This window comes from Petromyzon marinus, unplaced genomic scaffold, assembly GCF_048934315.1.
Source record: "Petromyzon marinus isolate PM22_M1 ecotype Great Lakes invasive population unplaced genomic scaffold, UKy_Petmar_22M1.pri1.0 PM_G_Scaffold_11, whole genome shotgun sequence".
Lineage (NCBI taxonomy): Eukaryota > Metazoa > Chordata > Hyperoartia > Petromyzontiformes > Petromyzontidae > Petromyzon > Petromyzon marinus.
Window position 1 is genome coordinate 1,665,994 of NW_027422662.1, and position 22,109 is coordinate 1,688,102.

The 22,109-nt window shown below is 54.0% G+C and overlaps 2 protein-coding genes across 2 annotated transcripts; both read left to right on the top strand.

Annotated features, from left to right (window-relative positions):
* Nucleotides 1-511: 511 nt before the first annotated feature.
* LOC142908996 (uncharacterized) lies at nt 512-3,424 on the top strand. Its single transcript, XM_076059676.1, has 2 exons — nt 512-999; nt 1,875-3,424. Exon 2 carries the CDS (start codon nt 1,883-1,885, stop codon nt 2,864-2,866), a length of 984 nt encoding a protein of 327 aa, XP_075915791.1. The 5' UTR covers nt 512-999; nt 1,875-1,882; the 3' UTR covers nt 2,867-3,424.
* A 4,104-nt stretch (nt 3,425-7,528) lies between these two features.
* On the top strand, nt 7,529-20,469 carry LOC142908959 (uncharacterized). The gene is made up of 5 exons (XM_076059641.1): nt 7,529-8,757; nt 10,656-10,783; nt 15,624-15,844; nt 17,454-17,981; nt 20,395-20,469. The coding sequence occupies exons 1-5, from the start codon at nt 7,811-7,813 to the stop codon at nt 20,467-20,469; spliced, it is 1,899 nt and encodes a 632-aa protein (XP_075915756.1). The 5' UTR covers nt 7,529-7,810.
* The last annotated feature ends 1,640 nt before the right edge of the window (nt 20,470-22,109 follow it).

The following is a 22,109-nucleotide window of genomic DNA, read 5'->3' on the forward strand; positions in this document are numbered from 1 at the left end:
CGGGGCTGTGGGCGGGGGCGGAGCCTTGAGGGGCGGGGCTTTGTGGGGTAGTGAGTGTGTGTGGAGTGTGACCTCTGTGGAGGAGGAGGCTCGTGAAGGACGCTGCTGCTGCTGGGTAGTTGGAGGCAGTCGCCCTCCAACAACAACGAAGGGTGGAGAAGCGACGCTCAGAACAACGAGCGGAGCGCCGGGTGGCTAAAGCACAGCAGGTTGGCACAGTAGGGGGCACAGGTGGTGCATCAGCCACTCATCTCGGTCACCCGTGGCACCTGCTGGGTCTGCCCCGTGACCTCCTGCCAGCGGGCGTTCGACACACCACGTGACTGCCTCAATGTGCACCTAGCCTGGCACAAGCGTCGTGGTGACGTCACGTTGTGTAGTGTGAGGCTGTGTGTGTGGTGTGAGGCTGTGTGTGTGTAGTGTGAGGCTGTGTGTGGTGTGAGGCTGTGTGTAGTGTGAGGCTGTGTGTGTGTGGTGTGAGGCTGTGTGTAGTGTGAGGCTGTGTGTGTGTAGTGTGAGGCTGTGTGTGGTGTGGGTTGTGTAGTGTGAGGCTGTGTGTGTAGTGTGAGGCTGTGTGTAGTGTGAGGCTGTGTGTGTGTAGTGTGAGGCTGTGTGTGTACTGTGAGGCTGTGTGTAGTGTGAGGCTGTGTGTGTGGTGTGAGGCGTGTGTTGCCCTGGCTTGCCCTGGCTTGCCCCGGCAACGTCACGTGGTGTGTCTCGTGACTGCTGCTGCTGCCACCACAACACGCTTAGGGCTTTAAGGCTTTTCTGTTTATTATTAATCTGTCATTTTCCATGATTAGTCTGTGGTTTTCATTATTAATCTGTCATTGTTCATTATGAGTCTGTCATTAATCTGTCATTTTTCATTATTAACCTAATTTGTGTTTATTATTAATCTGTCATTTTTCATTATTAACCTAATTTTTGTTTATTATTAATCTGTCATTTTACGATGGCAAAAACGTGGTAGTCACGGAGACATTTGTCATCAGTGTTGTGAGTAGCCCGCAGTGAGAGCACGACTACACACACACAGACATACACACACACAGACACACAGGTTGTGTGTCTGTGTGTGTGGGGTGAGGTTGCACAAGAGACACACACACAGACAGACACAGACACACAGAGACACACACACAGGTTGTGTGTGTCTGTGTGTGTGTGTCTCTTGTGCAACCTCACCCCACACACACAGGTTGTGTGTGTGGGGTGAGGTTGCACAAGAGACACACACAGGTTGTGTGTGTGGGGTGAGGTTGCACAAGAGACACACACACACAGACACACACAGAGACACACACAGACACACAGGTTGTGTGTGTGGGGTAAGGTTGCACCACAGACACACACACACAGAGACACAGACACACACAGACACACACACACAGACACAGAGGTGGTTGTGTGTGTGGGGTGAGGTTGCACCAGAGACACACACACACAGACACACACACAGCCACACAGAGAGACACACACACAGACACACAGAGGTTGTTGTGTGTGTGTGGGGGGTGAGGTTGCACCAGAGACACACACACAGACACACACAGAGACACACAGACACACACAGACTCACAGAGACACACACACAAACACACACACAGACACACACAGGTTATTGTGTGTGTATGTGTGGGGTAAGGTTGCACCAGAGACACACACAGACACACACACACAGAGACACAGGTTGTTGTGTGTGTGTGTTTGTGTGTGTGTCTGTGTGTATCTGTGTTTGTGTATCTGTGTGTGTGTCTGTGTGTGTGTGTCTGTGTGTGTGTCTGTGTGTGTGTCTCTGTGTGTGTGTCTGTGTGTGTATGTGTGTGTGTCTCTGTGTGTTTGTATGTGTCTGTCTGTGTGTGTGTGTTAAGGTTGCACCATGTCGAGCCCATTGAAGCTGATCGTGAGCGCCGATTCCAACCGTGGGGGGCGGCGCTACATGGAGGACATCACAGAGGTGGGCGGAGTCTCTGTGTGTGTGTGTGTCTGTGTGTGTGTGTCTGTGTGTCTCTGTGTGTGTCTGTGTGTGTCTCTGTGTGTGTGTCTCTGTGTGTGTGTCTCTGTGTGTGTGTGTCTCTGTGTGTGTGTCTGTGTGTGTCTCTGTGTGTCTCTGTGTTTGTCTGTGTGTGTGTCTCTGTGTGTGTCTGTGTGTGTCTCTGTGTGTGTGTCTCTGTGTGTGTGTCTCTGTGTGTGTGTCTCTGTGTGTGTGTCTGTGTGTGTCTCTGTGTGTCTCTGTGTTTGTCTGTGTGTGTGTCTCTGTGTGTGTCTGTGTGTGTGTGTCTGTGTGTGTGTGTCTCTGTGTGTGTCTCTGTGTGTGTGTCTCTGTGTGTGTGTCTCTGTGTGTGTCTGTGTGTGTGTCTGTGTGTGTATCTGTGTGTGTCTCTGTGTGTGTGTCTGTGTGTGTCTGTGTGTGTGTCTGTGTGTGTGTCTGTGTGTGTGTCTCTGTGTGTGTGTCTGTGTGTGTCTCTGTGTTTCTCTGTGTGTGTCTGTGTGTGTCTGTGTGTCTCTGTGTGTCTCTGTGTGTGTCTGTGTGTATGTGTGTCTCTGTGTGTCTGTGTGTGTCTCTGTGTGTGTGTCTGTGTGTGTGTCTGTGTGTGTGTCTGTGTGTGTCTGTGTGTGTGTCTGTGTGTGTGTCTGTGTGTGTCTGTGTGTCTGTGTGTGTGTGTGTGTGTCTGTGTGTGTCTGTGTGTCTGTGTGTGTGTGTCTCTGTGTGTGTCTGTGTGTGTGTGTCTCTGTGTGTTTGGGGAGCGATAGTGTAGCGGTTAGCGCGCTGCACTATGAACCTGGCGACCCCGAGTTCGATTCCCGCTCACGGCCAACGCCCAGTGGCGATTATCTGAACCGGTCCTGGGCCTCCCCCTAGGTCGATTCGGCCTCAAACGAGTACCCGGTGCGGTGCGTGAACATCGCCACCGGGGAGACAAAGGCGGCCGGGCGTGGTGCCGGCCACCCACCCCCTCGTGTGCCCTCGCGGCCATCGCTGGCGCCGCTCGCTAACGGCACTCGCCTCTACGGTCCGCCAAGGCTGCACGGGGGATCTTTGTCCTCTTTGTCCGCCGGGTCGCCGGTCGAGGCCTAGGACCGACCCACAATGCACCGCTCGCGTCACGTGACGTTCCCCTCGCCGCCCCGTGCCCGCAGGTCTCCACCGAGGGCGACGGGGACGCCATCTTCCTGGCCGTGTTCGACGGCCACGGCGGCCCCCAGGCTGCTCGATTCGCCCGCCGCTGCCTCTGGCCCTCGATCCGCGCCCAGCCCGGGCTGTGGGGCGCCGCCGACCCCGCGGGAGTTTGCCACGCCATCCGTGACGGCTTCCTGGCGTGCCAGCGCGCCATGGGGGAGGAGCTGGGTGGGTCTCACGCGTGCTGCGCTATACACTACACTATACACTACTATACTATACTATACACTACACTATACACTACTATACACTACTATATACACTACTATACTATACACTACTATACTATACACTACTATACTATACACTACACTACTATACACTACTATATACACTACACTATACACTACACTATACACTACACTATACACTACACTATACACTACACTATACACTACACTATACACTACACTATATACTACACTATACACTACACTATACACTACACTACTATACACTACACTACTATACACTACACTATACACTACACTATACACTACTATACACTACTATACACTACACTATACACTACTATACACTACACTACACTATATACTACACACTACACTACACACTACATTACACTATACACTACACTAAATTAACATTTTGTTCCACCATTTGAACCTCGTTTGCCTGTAGCACAATATGATAAAAAAAAATTTAACCCTTTCATCTGGCAACAAAACTGACACCATTTTTTTCGTGTACAAGGAGTCATTGTTTGTGCATTGAGCACAATACCTGCGGTCGGAATGCAAACACAAAACACACAGCTCTGATAATGCATTGGCGGTGGAATTGATAAGTCCACACCCGAGACAGCTTCCCTTAGAGCCTCGTCTCACACATGACGTCTCACACGCGGTGTTAGACCAGATGATGATGATGACGTCTCACACTTGCGGTGTTAGACCAGGTGATGATGACGTCTCACACGCGGTGTTAGACCAGATGATGATGACGTCTCACACTTGCGGTGTTAGACCAGGTGATGATGACGTCTCACACTTGCGGTGTTAGACCAGGTGATGATGACGTCTCACACTTGCGGTGTTAGACCAGGTGATGATGACGTCTCACACACGCGGTGTTAGACCAGATGATGATGTCTCACACGCTGTGTTAGACCAGGTGATGACGACGTCTCACACTTGCGGTGTTAGACCAGGTGATGATGATGTCTCACACTTGCGGTGTTAGACCAGATGATGATGACGTCTCACACGTGGTGTTAGACCAGATGATGATGATGACGTCTCACACTTGCGGTGTTAGACCAGATGATGATGACGTCTCACACTTGCGGTGTTAGACCAGATGATGATGACGTCTCACACTTGCGGCGTTAGACCAGATGATGATGATGACGTCACACACTTGCGGCGTTAGACCAGGTGATGATGACGTCTCACACACGCAGTGTTAGACCAGGTGATGATGACGTCTCACACACGCAGTGTTAGACCAGGTGATGATGACGTCTCACACAGGCGGTGTTAGACCAGGTGATGATGACGTCTCACGCTTGCGGTGTTAGACCAGATGATGATGATGACGTCTCACACTTGCGGTGTTAGACCAGGTGATGATGACGTCTCACACTTGCGGTGTTAGACCAGGTGATGATGTCATACACACGGTGTTAGACCATATGATGATGACGTCTCACACTTGCGGTGTTAGACCAGGTGATGATGACGTCTCACACTTGCGGTGTTACACCAGGTGATGATGACGTCTCACACACGCGGTGTTAGACCAGATGATGATGACGTCTCACACGCTGTGTTAGACCAGGTGATGACGACGTCTCACACTTGCAGTGTTAGACCAGGTGATGATGACGTCTCACACTTGCGGTGTTAGACCAGATGATGATGACGTCTCACACGCGGTGTTAGACCAGATGATGATGATGACGTCTCACACTTGCGGTGTTAGACCAGGTGATGATGACGTCTCACACTTGCGGTGTTAGACCAGATGATGATGACATCTCACACTTGCGGTGTTAGACCAGGTGATGATGACGTCTCACACTTGCGGTGTTAGACCAGGTGACGATGACGTCTCACACTTGCGGTGTTAGACCAGGTGATGATGACGTCACACACTTGCGGTGTTAGACCAGGTGATGATGACGTCTCACACTTGCGGTGTTAGACCAGGTGATGATGACGTCTCACACTTGCGGTGTTAAAGCAGATGATGATGACGTCTCACACTTGCGGTGTTAGACCAGATGATGATGACGTCTCACACGCGGTGTTAGACCAGATGATGATGATGACGTCTCACACTTGCGGTGTTAGACCAGATGATGATGACGTCTCACACTTGCGGCGTTAGACCAGATGATGATGATGACGTCACACACTTGCGGCGTTAGACCAGGTGATGATGACGTCTCACACTTGCGGTGTTAGACCAGGTGATGATGACGTCTCACAAACGCAGTGTTAGACCAGATGATGATGATGTCTCACACTTGCGGTGTTAGACCAGGTGATGATGACGTCTCACACACGCAGTGTTAGACCAGGTGATGATGACGTCTCACACAGGCGGTGTTAGACCAGGTGATGATGTCTCACGCTTGCGGTGTTAGACCAGATGATGATGATGTCTCACACTTGCGGTGTTAGACCAGGTGATGATGACGTCTCACACTTGCGGTGTTAGACCAGGTGATGATGACGTCACACACACGGTGTTAGACCATATGATGATGACGTCTCACACTTGCGGTGTTAGACCAGGTGATGATGACGTCTCACACTTGCGGTGTTAGACCAGATGATGATGACGTCTCACACTTGCGGTGTTAGACCAGGTGATGATTACGCCAAAAGGCGCAACGTTTTATTGTGTGATTGGGGCCAAATGTAGCTGATAGAGGCAAAATAAACATTGAAATTGGTTTAATTTGTGGATCAGGGAAGGCTCTAAGAAAAGCCGTCTCGGGTGTGGACCAATCAAATTCAAGGACAGTCCCAATATTATTATCAGAGTTGTCTCTTTTGTTTGCATTTTGACTGCTTGTGTTGTGGTTATTGCAAACATGATGCCTTGAATAAAGGTGTCAGTTTTTCTGCCAGTTAAAAGGGTAAAACCTATTACTATATCTTGTTACTGGCAAAGGAGGTCTCATAATGAATTTGATCTTCTCCGATGGATGCTGCTTGATAGCGGAGAGTGAAGAAACGTGAGTGTGGCTGATGCTGTCTGAAGTTACTTAGGAAATAACGAAGAGCAAAGAGAAGTGGTAGAGTTACCAATAAATTGATCAGAGTCTAATTTTATTTTGTCTCAATGTAATGGCAGGGAATATTGACAGAAATAATGTCATCAAACACTTCGCTGCATTTCACTGTAGCACTGCATTAATGGCAGTGAATGTTGCACAATAAATTTATTTCACCCATGGCTAATGTGTAAGAGATTCTCGCAACATTTTTCATATTTGATATATTTTTGTTCAATAACATTGAAAATTGTAAAACGTTTCAAAATACCAAAAAACTTTTACAATTTAATTTTTGTTATAACAAATTTAATAACATAAAATTCCGAGCAACAATTGTCCATCTTACCTTCCAAAGGTTTTTTTGGCACACCACCCACCCACTCAATCACTCACCCACCCACCCACTCACACAGTCACTCACCCACTCAGTCACTAACCCACCCACACAGTCACTCACCCACCCACTCACACAGTCACTCACCCACCCACACAGTCACTCACCCACTCAGTCACTAATCCACCCACACAGTCACTCACCCACCCACTCAATCACTCACCCACCCACCCACCCACTCACACAGTCACTCACCCACTCAGTCACTCACCCACCCACACAGTCACTCACCCACTCAGTCACTCACCCACCCACCCACACAGTCACTCACCCACTCAGTCACTCACCCACCCACCCACTCACACAGTCACTCACCCACTAATTCACCCACCCACTCAATCACTCACCCACCCACTCACTCACACAGTCACTCACCCACTCAGTCACTCACTCACCCACCCACCCACACAGTCACTAACCCACTCAGTCACTCACCCACCCACTCAATCACTCACCCACCCACCCACCCACTCAATCACTCACCCACCCACCCACTCAGTCACTAACCCACTCAGTCACTCACCCACCTACTCAGTCACTCACCCACCCACCCACTCACACAGTCACTCACCCACTCAGTCACTCACCCACCCACTCAATTACTCACCCACCCACTCACACAGTCACTCAATCACCCACCTACCCACCCACTCAGTCACTCACCCACACCTCTGTCTAACCCCCCCCCCCTACAGTTAACTGGCCGCGCACACCGCAGGGCCATCCCAGCACGGCAGGCACCACGGCTTGCTGCTGCCTCATCAGGGGCGGTGACGAGCTCTACGTCGCCCACGTGGGAGACTCGCGAGCCGTCATCGCCCAGCGGCATCCCCGGGGGGGGGGGCACCCCCGCCGACGGACCCCCCCCCCTTCAACGCACCCCGTCTATTCATTGGCCCCCCCTTCCTCACTGCGACCCATTTATTCAGCGGGCCCCCCTTCTTCCTTGCGCCCCATTTATTCAGCGGACCCCCCTTCGGACATGGGCCCCCCTTCTGTGACGGCCCACCTAGCCTGGGACGGAACCCCACCTACGCATGGCCAAGTCGTGGCGGACTTCATAGCGGCCATCGGCCAAGCCGTGGCAACACCGCAACCACCGCCACTGTCACAACCACCACAACTACAACCACAACCACAACCACCACTGTCACAACCACCACAACCACCACCACCGCCACCACTGTCACAACCACCACCACCACTGTCACAACCACCACCACTGTCACAACCACCACCACGGCCACCACTGTCACAACCACCACCGCCACTGTCACAACCACCGCCACTGTCACAACCACCACAACTACAACCACAACCACCACTGTCACAACCACCACAACCACCACCGCCACCACCACCACTGTCACAACCACCACCACTGTCACAACCACCACCACCACTGTCACAACCACCACCACCACCACGGCCACCACCACTGTCACAACCACCACTGTCACAACCACCACCACCACTGTCACAACCACCACCACCACGGCCACCACCACCACTGTCACAACCACCACCACCACCACTGTCACAACCACCACCGCCACCACCACCACTGTCACAACCACCACCACCACTGTCACAACCACCGCCACCACCACGGCCACCACTGTCACAACCACCACCACCACCGCCCCGGCAGGAGGTGGACAAGGAGGAGGTGGTGGACGAGGTGGAGGAGGAGGTGGACGAGGTGGTGGACGAGATGGAAGAGGAGGTGGACAAGGAGGTGGTGGTGGACAAGGAGGTGGACAAGGTGGTGGAGGTGGACGAGGTGGTGGAGGAGGTGGACGAGGTGGTGGATGAGGAGGTGGACGAGGTGGAGGACGAGGTGGTGCCGCTACTTGCCGTGGCGTTGACGCGCGACCACAAGCCGGAGGATCCAGTGGAGAGGGAACGCATCGAGAGGCTGGGCGGGCGGTAAGACATTCGTGTGTATGTGTGCCTATGATACCATCAGTAGGCCTGGGCTCTGGGTCGTTCTTCGTGCTTTTGGAGTACCTGACCCTCTGCTCACGATCATTAAGGACCTTCATGATGGTGAGCGGGCCCAGGTAAAACTACGTGGCCGGGAGTCAGAGCCATTCCTTGTACACCTTGGGATGCGACAGGGATGTCCTCTGGCTCCCACATTATTTGACATCTATTTTGACCACGCAGTTCGTGAAGCCTTCAATAGCTGTACCGGGGGAATCTCCATATGGTACAGATATAATGGGAGGCTGATCGATGCCCGGGTGCGGTCAAGGGATGGCTCCCTATTGCTCAACCACGTTATGTCTGCTGATTTGGTAATAGCTGCTCATTCAGAGGAGGAGTTGGAGACGCTGCTGCTGAGACTGGAGCGTGCCACTAAGAGGTGGGGCCTTACCATCAGCCCCACCAAAACTAAGCACCTGCCTGGGTATTTTGTACCATCGGACACTCCACCCCCACAACTCCCAATCGGTGATGGGGCAGTTGTGGAGAGTGTGGAGAGTTTCCCATACCTGGGCAGTGTGCTTATGACCGGCTCCAGTTTAACAGCAGAGGTCTCACTCCGAATCAGTCGAGCGGCAATATCTTTTCATCGGTTGCGTAACGCTGTGTGGAAGCTACCTGGTCTGTCGCTCCGCACTAAGCTTCAGGTCTTCTCGGCCACGGTCATTCCCTCCCTTCTATACGCTTGCGAAACATGGACCCCCCTAATGGAACATCTTCGCCGGTTAGAAACATGCCTACGATCCATCCTAGGTTTAACCAGACTGGATTGTGTGAGGAGCTCACAAATCCTTGAAAGATCTGGGCAAGGTCCCATCGGTGAGCTCCTCCGGCGGGCAAGGCTGCGATGGCTGGGTCATGTAGCCCGCATGCCCAGCCACCGCATGCCGAAACAGCTTTTGTTCGGCCAGATTGAGGGGGCTAAGCGGGCGCGGCACGGGCTAGAGAAGAGATGGAGTGATGTGGTACAGGAGGACGTGGAGCTGAGTGGACTTGCCGATGACTGGTACCAGCGGTGTCAAGATCGGCCTCTGTGCAGGAGGCTCGTGAAGGACGCTACTGGGCAGTTGGAGGCAGTCGCCCACCAACAACAACGGAGGGCAGAGGAGCGACGCTCACAACAACGAGCGGAGCGCCGGGTGGCTAAAGCACAGCAGGTTGGCACAGTAGGGGGCACAGGTGGTGCATCAGCCAGTCATCTCAGTCAGTCGACCCGTGGCACCTGGGTCTGCCCCGTGACCTCCTGCCAGCGGGCGTTCGACACTTCACGTGGCCTCAGGGTGCACATAGCCTGGCACAAGCGTCGTGGTGACGTCACCGCCACTTAGTGGCGAATGGCGGTTGTGTGTGTATGTGTGTGTGTATGTGTGTGTGTATGGGTGTATGGGGAGGAGTAGTGTAGTGGTTAGCGCGCTGTGCTACGAACCTGATGACCCGGGTTCGATTCCCGTTCACAGCCAACACCAGTCACGATTATCTGAACCGGTCCAGGGCCTCCCCTAGGTCGACTAAGCCTCAAATGAATACCTGGTGCGGTGTGTAAACATCGCCACTAGGGAGACAAAGGCGGCCGGGCGTGGTGCTGGGCACCCACCCCCTCGTGTACCGTTCCGGCCTTCGTAGGTGCTGCTCGCTAACAGCACTTGCCCCTACAGTCTGTTACAGGCTACACGGGGATCTTTGTCTTTGTGTGTGCTCGCTAACAGCACTTGCCCCTACAGTCTGTTACAGGCTACACGGGGGATCTTTGTCTTTGTGTGTGCTCGCTAACAGCACTTGCCCGTACAGTCTGTTAAGGCTACACGGGGGATCTTTGTCTTTGTGTGTCTGCCCACCAGGGTGATGAGAAAGCCAGGGGGGCCTTGCCGTGTGGCCTGGAGGAGGCCCCTTGTGGCTCACTGCGGCCCTGGGCAGCAAAGCTCAGCCACGGAGGACATCCCCTTCCTGGCCGTGTCACGCTCCCTCGGTACACACACACACACACACCTACACACACACCTACACACACACCTATACACACCTACACACACACACCTACACACACACCTACACACACACACACCTACACACCTACACACACACACCTACACACACCTACACACACACACCTACACACACACCTACACACACACACACCTACACACACACACACCTACATACACACACACCTACACACACACCTACACAACAACAACAACAACCGCCATTCGCCACTAAGTGGCGGTGACGTCACCACGACGCTTGTGCCAGGCTATGTGCACCCTGAGGCCACGTGAAGTGTCGAACGCCCGCTGGCAGGAGGTCACGGGGCAGACCCAGGTGCCACGGGTCGACTGACTGAGATGACTGGCTGATGCACCACCTGTGCCCCCTACTGTGCCAACCTGCTGTGCTTTAGCCACCCGGCGCTCCGCTCGTTGTTCTGAGCGTCGCTCCTCCGCCCTCCGTTGTTGTTGGAGGGCGACTACCTCCAACTGCCCAGTAGCATCCTTCACGAGCCTCCTCCACAGAGGCCGATCTTGACACCGCTGGTACCAGTCATCGGCAAGTCCACTCAGCTCCACGTCCTCCTGTACCACATCACTCCATCTCTTCTCTAGCCCGTGCCGTGCTCGTTTAGCCCCCTCAATCCGGCCGAACAAAAGCTGTTTCGGCATGCGGTGGCTGGGCATGCGGGCTACATGACCCAGCCATCGCAGCCTTGCCCGCCGGAGGAGCTCACCGATGGTGCCTTGCCCAGATCTTTCAAGGATTTGTGAGCTCCTCACACAATCCAGCCTGGTTAAACCCAGGATGGATCGTAGGCAGGCCAGCCTAAATGTTTCACACCGGCGAAGATGTTCCATTAGGGGGGTCCACGTTTCGCAAGCGTAGAGAAGGGAGGGAATGACCGTGGCCGAGAAGACTTGACGCTTAGTGCGGAGCGACAGACTAGGTAGCTTCCACACAGCGTTACGCAACCGATGAAAAGATATTGCCGCTCGACTGATTCGGAGTGAGACCTCTGCTGTTAAACTGGAGCCGGTCATAAGCACACTGCCCAGATTTGGGAAACTCTCCACTCTCTCCACAACTGCCCCATCACCGATTGGGAGTTGTGGGGGTGGAGTGTCCGATGGTACAAAATACCCAGGCAGGTGCTTAGTTTTGGTGGGGCTGATGGTAACGCTCCACCTCTTAGTGGCACGCTCCAGTCTCAGCAGCAGCGTCTCCAACTCCTCCTCTGAATGAGCAGCTATTACCAAATCATCAGCATACATGACGTGATTGAGCAATAGGGAGCCATCCCTTGACCGCACCCGGGCATCGATCAGCCTACCATTATATATGTACCATATGGAGATTCCCCCGGTACAGCTATTGAAGGCTGCATGAACTACATGGTCAAAATAGATGTCAAATAATGTGGGAGCCAGAGGACATCCCTGTCGCATCCCAAGGTGTACAGGGAATGGCTCTGACTCCCGGCCACGTAGTTTTACCTGGGCCCGCTCACCATCATGAAGGTCCTTAATGATCGTGAGCAGAGGGTCAGGTACTCCAAAAGCACGAAGAACAACCCAGAGCCCAGGTCTACTGATGGTATCATAGGCCTTGACCAGGTCAAGAAAGCAGATATGTAGGTCTTGTTGGAATTCCCTACACTTCTGCTGTAGCAGACGGACAGAAAATATGGCATCTTTGCAGGACCGCCCTTTCCTGAAACCGCATTGGGGCTCCGCAAGCCTCTCCTCAGCGTGCCTGGCAAGGCGATGTTGAATAATCCTTGCCAGGACCTTTCCCGGCACACTGAGGAGTGAGATGCCCCTGTAGTTGTTACAGTCTGTGCGGTCCCACTTCTTAAAAAGGGGGACCACCAGGGCATCCTTCCAATCCTGCGGAACCCGTCCAGTGGTCCAGACTGTTGTTATGATGTCATATAGGGCAGTCTGTGCACAAACGCCGCCCTCCCTCAGCATTTCGCTTGGGAGATCATCTCTGCCCGCTGCCTTTCCTGGTCTCAGACTCCGGATCGCCTTCAGTACTTCCTCAACAGATGGCACCTCAGCCAGCCACTCACAGGGGGTGACTTCTTCCAATATTTGAGGCACCGCAGCCTCAGCAGGGTCATCCTCACTTTGTGCCACGATGTTTTCCCGGCTGAGGGATTTTCCCTCCCCCAGGACCTCACAGAAATGCTCAGCAAATCTGCAAACCTGTTCCTGGGGGTCGAAGATTGGGTCACCGTTTTTTCCCCTAATGATGGTAATAGGTGTGGCGCTGCAGATTACTTTTTTGATGGAGTTAAATAGAGATTTGTGATCACGGGCCACTGAGGCAGACTCCATCTCCTCAGCAACCCGCGACCACCACCCATCCTTGCAGCACCTCATGGCTCTCCGAACCTCCGAGCGAAGGCTGCAGTAAGCCTCCTCATTCTCTGACGTGGGATTCTGTAACCGATGACAGTGGGCCTGTCGTTTTTTCTCAACCATCCTGAACACCTCCTCTGTCAGCCAGGGTCTCTGGGGAGGTCTGGACCGCGTACCCAAAGCAGCCATTGCAGCTGCATGAGTCACAGTCCTAAACCTCGCCCATTTACCCTCGACATCAGGAGGAGTCGGGGACGATGCCAATCCCAGCCGCAAGCGATGATGAAATTCTCGCTTGCAACTTTCATCAGATAACTGAGACCAGGCCACTTTAGGTTGGAATGGGGTCCTGGGTGTACACCCACCACCGGAGTTGAAGAATAACAGGCACATCTTACAGATGACTAGTCAGATGGTCAGAAGGCAGATCAGCTCCACGGTAGGTCCTGGTGTCAAGGACATGGGCTCGCATCCGCTGGTCCGTCACTATGTAGTCCAGCAGATGTTCTTGCTTGGACCCGGCATGCATCCATGATGTTGTGTGGATGCGCCGATGCCGGAACAGCGTGTTGGTAATTACTAGCCCATGGGCTGCACAAAAATCTAGCAGCCTTCTACCGTTGTTATTGAGCTGATCTGGCCCATGCCCTCCAATCACTCCAGACCAGGTGCCAGTATCATGACCAACTCGGGCATTGAAGTCACCCAACATGATGACTCTATCCCGAGGGGCCACTTTAGCCAGCACCTGTAACAGGAGGTCATAGAAGGCATCTGACTCATCGGCTTTGCCTGCATCCCACCACGGATGTTCATCTTCGGTGGGGGCATAAGTAACCACGACCACCATTCCTCGCCTCCAGTTGATGGGAAGGAGAGCCCAAAGTAGCCTGGGATTTACAGCTTCCCACACCTCACCGCCATGTTCCCACGCCCCTTTATTCTTTTGTTCAAAAGAAGAGCCACACCCTGTTGTTTGGCAGTCTGCTGCCCCGAGTAGAGGACTGTCCACCCCTCATAGTGGCAGGAGCCAGAGCCGGTCCACCAGACCTCCTGAATGCCACATAGATCCAGGCGGTACCGGTCCAGCTCCCGACAGAGGAGTGGCAGCCTCTCCTCCGCAGTGAGTGTTCGAACATTCCACGTGGCCACCCGTAGTGGTTTTTCGTTGTTTCTGGAGGAGCCCCGAGGGTAGATATTCAATCTCCTGGCTCCGCCAATTGGGGTTTGGCCAGAAGACGTCATAGACGCCTGGCCTCCCCGGGCCTCCGGCACAAGCTTATTAGTTATATATTCTTAATTCGTGGTTTAGTGGTAATTAATTGAAGTGGAGGGGTTACCAGCCCCTCGCATCCATCCAGAGCCCCCGTTTAGCCCCTGTGGTGGACACATATGCCATGAGGGGAGGAGCCAATCAAAATTGGACCTCCCCCCACAGCACTGTCCACGACAGAGTTGCCCGTCCGGCACACACACCTACACACACACACACCTACACACACCTACACACACCTACACACACACCTACACACACACCTATACACACCCGTGGCACCTCCTGGCGACCTCCTGCCAGCGGGCATTCGACACTTCATCTGGCGTTAAAAGTGCACGTAGCCTGGCACAGGCGCCCTGGTTATGTCATCGCCACCTAGTGGCGAATGGCGGTTGTTGTGAAACGTGTGTTCATGTATATGTGTTTGTACGCGTAGGTGTGTTTACGTGTGTGTTTACGAGTGTGTGTACGTGTGTGTACGTGTGTGTGTGTACGTGTGTGTGTGTACGTGTGTGTGTACGTGTGTGTACGTGTGTGTACGTGTGTGCGTGTGTGTGTACGTGTGTGCGTGTGTACGTGTGTGTGTACGTGTGTCCGTGTGTGTACGTGTCCGTGTGTGTGTACGTGTGTGTGTGTGTACGTGTGTGTACGTGTGTGTGTGTGTACGTGTGTAAGTGTGTGTGTACGTGTGTGTACGTGTGTGTGTGTGTACGTGTGTGTGTGTACGTGTGTGTGTACGTGTGTGCGTACGTGTGTACGTGTGTGCGTGTGTGTGTACGTGTGTACGTGTGTGTGTGTACGTGTGTGTGAGTGTGTACGTGTGTGAGTGTGTACGTGTGTGTGTGTACGTGTGTACGTGTGTGTGTACGTGTGTGTACGTGTGTGAGTGTGTACGTGTGTGTGTGTGTGTGTACGTGTGTGTGTGTACGTGTGTGTGTGTACGTGTGTGTGTGTACGTGTGTGTGAGTGTGTACGTGTGTGAGTGTGTACGTGTGTGAGTGTGTACGTGTGTGTGTGTGTACGTGTGTACGTGTGTGTGTACGTGTGGGTGTGTGTGTGTACGTGTGTGTGTGTACGTGTGTGTGTGTGGTACGTGTGTGTGTGTACGTGTGTGTGTGTACGTGTGTGCGGTACGTGTGTGTGTACGTGTGTGTGTGTGTGTTGGCGATATCCCACAGGGGACCTCTGGAGCTACGACTTTGCGAGCGCCCAGTTTGTGGTCTCCCCCGAGCCGGACGTCAGCGCCTACAGGCTGGACCCAGGGCACCACCGCTACCTGGTGCTGGCCACCGACGGAGTCTGGGATGTCCTCACGCCCACAGAGGCCGTGGCGCTCTGTCATCGTGCGGACGCACAGCAGCAGCAGCGAGCACGGGCACGTCTACATACACACACACACGTCTACATACACACAAACGTCTACATACACACACACACGTCTACATACATACACACACACGTCTACATACACACACACACGTCTACATACACACACGTCTACATACACACACACACGTTTACACACACACTATACACACACACACGTCTACATACACTCACACACGTCTACATACACACACACATGTCTACATACACACACACACGTCTACATACACACACACGTCTACATACACACACACACACGTCTACATACACACACACGTCTACATACACACACACACGTCTACATACACACACACACACGTCTACATATACACACACGTCTACATACACACGTCTACATACACACACACACACGTCTACATACACACACACGTCTACATACACACACACATCTACATACACACACACACACGTCTACACACACACGTCTACATACACACACATACATCTACATACACACACACACTATACACACACACACATCTACATACACACACACACGTCTACACACACACACACGTCTACATACACACACACACTATACATACACATACACACACTATATACACACACAACAACAACAACAACCGCCATTCGCCACTAAGTGGCGGTGACGTCACCACGACGCTTGTGCCAGGCTATGTGCACCCTGAGGCCACGTGAAGTGTTGAACGCCCGCTGGCAGGAGGTCACGGGGCAGACCCAGGTGCCACGGGTCGACTGACTGAGATGACTGGCTGATGCACCACCTGTGCCCCCTACTGTGCCAACCTCCTGTGCTTTAGCCACCCGGCGCTCCGCTCGCTGTTGTGAGCGTCGCTCCTCCACCCTCCGTTGTTGTTGGAGGGCGACTGCCTCCAACTGCCCAGTAGCATCCTTCACGAGCCTCCTCCACAGAGGCCGATCTTGACACCGCTGGTACCAGTCATCGGCAAGTCCACTCAGCTCCACGTCCTCCTGTACCACATCACTCCATCTCTTCTCTAGCCCGTGCCACGCCCGCTTAGCCCCCTCGTCTACATACACACACACACACGTCTACATACACACACACGTCTACACACACACACGTCTACATACACACACGTCTACATACACACACACACACGTCTACATACACACACACACGTCTACATACACACACACGTCTACACACACACGTCTACGCACACACACGTCTATATACACACACGTCTACATACACACACACGTCTACATACACACACACACACGTCTACATACACACACACGTCTACATACACACACACGTCTACACACACACACGTCTACATACACACACACACGTCTACATACACACACACACTATACACTTACACACGTCTACATACACACACACACTATATACACACACACACACGTCTACATACACACACACACGTCTACATACACACACACACGTCTACATACACACACACACACGTCCACATACACACACACGTCTACATACACACACACTATATACATACATACACACACACGTCTACATACACACACGTCTACACACACACACGTCTACATACACACATACTATGTACATACACACATACACACGTCTACATGCACTTACATGTCTCATCCTGCAGGCCAGCGGCGGTGGTGCCGGTGGTTGTGCTGCTGGTGGTGCCGGTGGTTGTGCTGGTGGTGCTGCCGGTGGTTGTGCCGGTGGTTGTGCTGCTGGTGGTGCCGGTTGTTGTGCCGGTGGTTCGAGCAGCAGCAGCAGCGGTGTAGACCTGACGCCGGCGCAGGCGCTGGTGGCGGAGGCGCTGTCCCGCTGGCACCGGCTCGGCACCAAGGCCGACAACGTGAGCGCCGTGGTGGCGCGGCTGTGCCCGTCGGCGGCGTCGCCGGCGCCCCGGCTCGGTGCCGACGGCGCCGCCGGCGCCGAGCTCGTTGCCGGCGGAGGAGGAGGAATGGTCGCTGGTGGTGGTGGTGGCGCCGTCCCTGCGTCAGCCCTGGCCAGGAGTGGAACCGAGGTTCTACGAGAGCCGGGCACCGAGGAGCTACCCAGCAACAACAGCAGCAGCAGCAACAACAACAGCAGCAGCAACAACAGCAGCAGCAGCAGCGGCAACAGCAGCAGTGGGAAGTTCACTCCACTGCTGGCTGACCTGGTGAGGGCACCGTCACGATGCGTGGTGTGTGTGTGTACGTGTGTGTGTATGTGTATGTGTGTGCGTGTGTACGTGTGTTTGTGTGTATGTGTATTTGTGTGCGTGTGTACGTGTGTTTGTGTGTATGTGTATGTGTGTGCGTGTGTACGTGTGTTTGTGTGTATGTGTATTTGTGTGCGTGTGTACGTGTGTTTGTGTGTATGTGTATTTGTCTGCGTGTGTATGTGTGCGTGTTTGTGTGTGTGTACGTGTGCGTGTGTATGCGTGTGTGTGTGCGTGTGTGTACGTGTGTTTGTGTGTATGTGTGTACGTGTGTGTGTGTATGTGTGTTTGTGTGTATGTGTGGGGAGCGATAGTGTAGCGGTTAGCGCGCTGCGCTATGAACCTGGCGACCCGGGTTCGATTCCCGCTCACGGCCAACACCAGTGACGATTATCTGAACCGGTCCCGGGCCTCCCCTAGGTCGACTCAGCCTCAAATGAGTACCTGGTGCGGTGTGTAAACATCGCCACTAGGGAGACAAAGGCGGTCGGGCGTGGTGCTGGCCACCCACCCCCTCGTGTACCGTTCCGGCCTTCATAGGTGCTCGCTAACAGCACTTGCCCCTACAGTCTGTTACAGGCTATATGGGGGATCTTTGTGTGTATGTGTGCGTGTTTGTGTGTGTTTGTGTGTATGTGTTTGTGTGTGTACGTGTGTGTGTATATGTGTTTGTGTGTGTATGTGTGTTTGTGTGTATGTGTGTTTGTGTGTATGTGTGTGTGTTTGTGTGTACGTGTGTTTGTGTGTACGTGTGTGTGTACGTGTGTGTGTGGATGTGTACGTGTGTGTGTACGTGTGTTTCTGTGTATGGGTGTTTGTGTGTAAGTGTGCGTGTGTTTGTCTGTCCGGCGAAACGATCCCCTACCTCATTGGTGTCGGACGGTAATGCTGTGACTCTGTGTGGTGAGTCTATGGGTCTCTGTGTGTGGTGAGTCTATGGGTCTCTGTGTGGTGAGTCTATGGGTCTCTGTGTGTGGTGAGTCTATGGGTCTCTGTGTGTGGTGAGTCTATGGGTCTCTGTGTGTGGTGAGTCTATGGGTCTCTGTGTGTGGTGAGTCTATGGGTCTCTGTGTGTGGTGAGTCTATGGGTCTCTGTGTGTGGTGAGTCTATGGGTCTCTGTGTGTGGTGAGTCTATGAGTCTCTGTGTGTGGTGAGTCTATGGGTCTCTGTGTGTGGTGAGTCTATAGGTCTCTGTGTGTCGTGAGTCTATGAGTCTCTGTGTGTGGTGAGTCTATGGGTGTCTGTGTGTGGTGAGTCTATGGGTCTCTGTGTGTGGTGAGTCTATGAGTCTCTGTGTGTGGTGAGTCTATGGGTCTCTGTGTGTGGTGAGTCTATGGGTCTCTGTGTGTGGTGAGTCTATGAGTCTCTGTGTGTGGTGAGTCTATGGGTCTCTGTGTGGTGAGTCTATGGGTCTCTGTGTGTGGTGAGTCTATGGGTCTCTGTGTGTGGTGAGTCTATGGGTCTCTGTGTGTGGTGAGTCTATGGGTCTCTGTGTGTGGTGAGTCTATGGGTCTCTGTGTGTGGTGAGTCTATGGGTCTCTGTGTGTGGTGAGTCTATGGGTCTCTGTGTGTGGTGAGTCTATGAGTCTCTGTGTGTGGTGAGTCTATGGGTCTCTGTGTGTGGTGAGTCTATAGGTCTCTGTGTGTGGTGAGTCTATGAGTCTCTGTGTGTGGTGAGTCTATGGATCTCTGTGTGTGGTGAGTCTATGGGTCTCTGTGTGTGGTGAGTCTATGAGTCTCTGTGTGTGGTGAGTCTATGGGTCTCTGTGTGTGGTGAGTCTATGGGTCTCTGTGTGTGGTGAGTCTATGGGTCTCTGTGTGTGGTGAGTCTATGGGTCTCTGTGTGTGGTGAGTCTATGGGTCTCTGTGTGTGATGAGTCTATGGGTTTCTGTGTCTGGTGAGTCTATGGGTCTCTGTGTGTGGTGAGTCTATGGGTCTCTGTGTGGTGAGTCTGTGGGTCTCTGTGTGTGGTGAGTCTATGGGTCTCTGTGTGTGGTGAGTCTATGGGTCTCTGTGTGTTGTGAGTCTATGGGTCTCTGTGTGTGGTGAGTCTATGGGTCTCTATGTGGTGAGTCTATGGGTCTCTCTGTGTGGTGAGTCTATGGGCCTCTGTGTGTGGTGAGTCTATGGGTCTCTGTGTGTGGTGAGTCTATGGGTCTCTGTGTGTGGTGAGTCTATGGGTCTCTGTGTGTGGTGAGTCTATGGGTCTCTGTGTGTGGTGAGTCTATGGGTCTCTGTGTGTGGTGAGTCTATGGGTCTCTGTGTGTGGTGAGTCTATGGGTCTCTATGTGTGGTGAGTCTATGGGTCTCTATGTGGTGAGTCTATGGGTCTCTGTGTGTGGGTAACACCCCACCCCCTCCCTTTCCAGGGCTGCAGCCAGGAGGAGATTCCCAGCAAGCGCAGCCGCAGGAGCGGTCCTCACGAGGGCACCGCCTCAGACTAGCGCCTCAGACTAGCGCCTCAGACTAGCGCCTCAGACTAGCGCCTCAGACTAGCGCCTCAGACTAGCGCCTCAGACTAGTACCTCAGACTAGCGCCTCAGACTAGCACCTCAGACTAGCGCCTCAGACTAGCGCCTCAGACTAGCGCCTCAGACTGGCGCCTCAGACTAGCGCCTCAGACTAGCGCCTCAGACTAGCACCTCAGACTAGCGCCTCAGACTAGCACCTCAGACTAGCGCCTCAGACTAGCGCCTCAGACTAGCGCCTCAGACTAGCGCCTCAGACTAGCGCCTCAGACTAACGCCTCAGACTAGCTCCTCAGACTAGTGCCTCAGACTAGTGCCTCAGACTAGCGCCTCAAACTGGTGCCTCAGACTAGCACCTCAGACTGGCGCCTCAGACTAGCGCCTCAGACTAGTTCCTCAGACTAGCGCCTCAGACTAGTGCCTCAGACTAGTGCCTCAGACTAGTGCCTCAGACTAGTGCCTCAGACTAGCGCCTCAGACTGGCGCCTCAGACTAGCGCCTCAGACTAGCGCCTCAGACTAGCGCCTCAGACTAGCGGGGACCCTGGTAGAGGGACCCCGGTAGAGGGACCCTGGTAGAGGGACCCTGGTAGAGGGACCCTGGTAGTGGGACCCTGGTAGAGGGACCCTGGTAGAGGGACCCTGGTAGAGGGACCCCGGTAGAGGGACCCTGGTAGAGGGACCCTGGTAGAGGCCTGGTAGTGGGACCCTGGTAGTGGGACCCTGGTAGTGGGACCCTGGTAGAGGGACCCCGGTAGAGGGACCCTGGTAGTGGGACCCCGGTAGAGGGACCCCGGTAGAGGGACCCTGGTAGAGGGACCCTGGTAGTGGGACCCTGGTAGAGGGACCCCGGTAGAGGGACCCTGGTAGAGGGACTCTGATAGTGGGACCCTGGTAGAGGGACCTTGGTAGGGGGACCCCAGTAGAGGGACCCCGGTAGAGGGACCCTGGTAGAGGGACCCTGGTAGAGGGACCCTGGTAGAGGGACCCCGGTAGTGGGACCCCGGTAGAGGGACCCCGGTAGAGGGACCCTGGTAGAGGGACCCCGGTAGAGGGACCCCGGTAGAGGGACCCCGGTAGAGGGACCCCGGTAGAGGGACCCCGGTAGAGGGACCCCCTCGTCCGCGTGCCGCTCTCGTCACGTCCCGGTCGTTGGCGGCGATGGCGACGACGTCGCGAGTGAAGGTTTTGTTTTTGGCGTGAGGGAGAGCTGCCCAGGTCCTGGGGGGCTGTCCCCCCTCCTCCTCCCCCCCCCCATCCTCCCCCCCCCCCCGATTGTTGTAGCCCCCCACGAAACTCTTTAGTCGGACGCGGCGGCGGTGTGGACGACGACGGTGGCGGCGGAAGTGGCGAAGGTGGCGAAGGTGATCCACGCGAACACGGAGGAGGGCGATGATGGGTGGTGGCGGCGTCTCTCTCCAGGGCGATGTCTCGTCTCTCTCTGGGCGTGCGATCCGCATGGCTAGCGCATCGATGTTAGGGGTTTGATCGCTGTGTGTGTCTGTGTGTGTCTGTGTGTGTGTCTGTGTGTGTGTCTGTGTGTGTCTGTGTGTGTGTGTCTGTGTGTGTGTCTGTGTGTGTGTGTGTGTCTGTATGTGTGTCTGTGTGTGTGTCTGT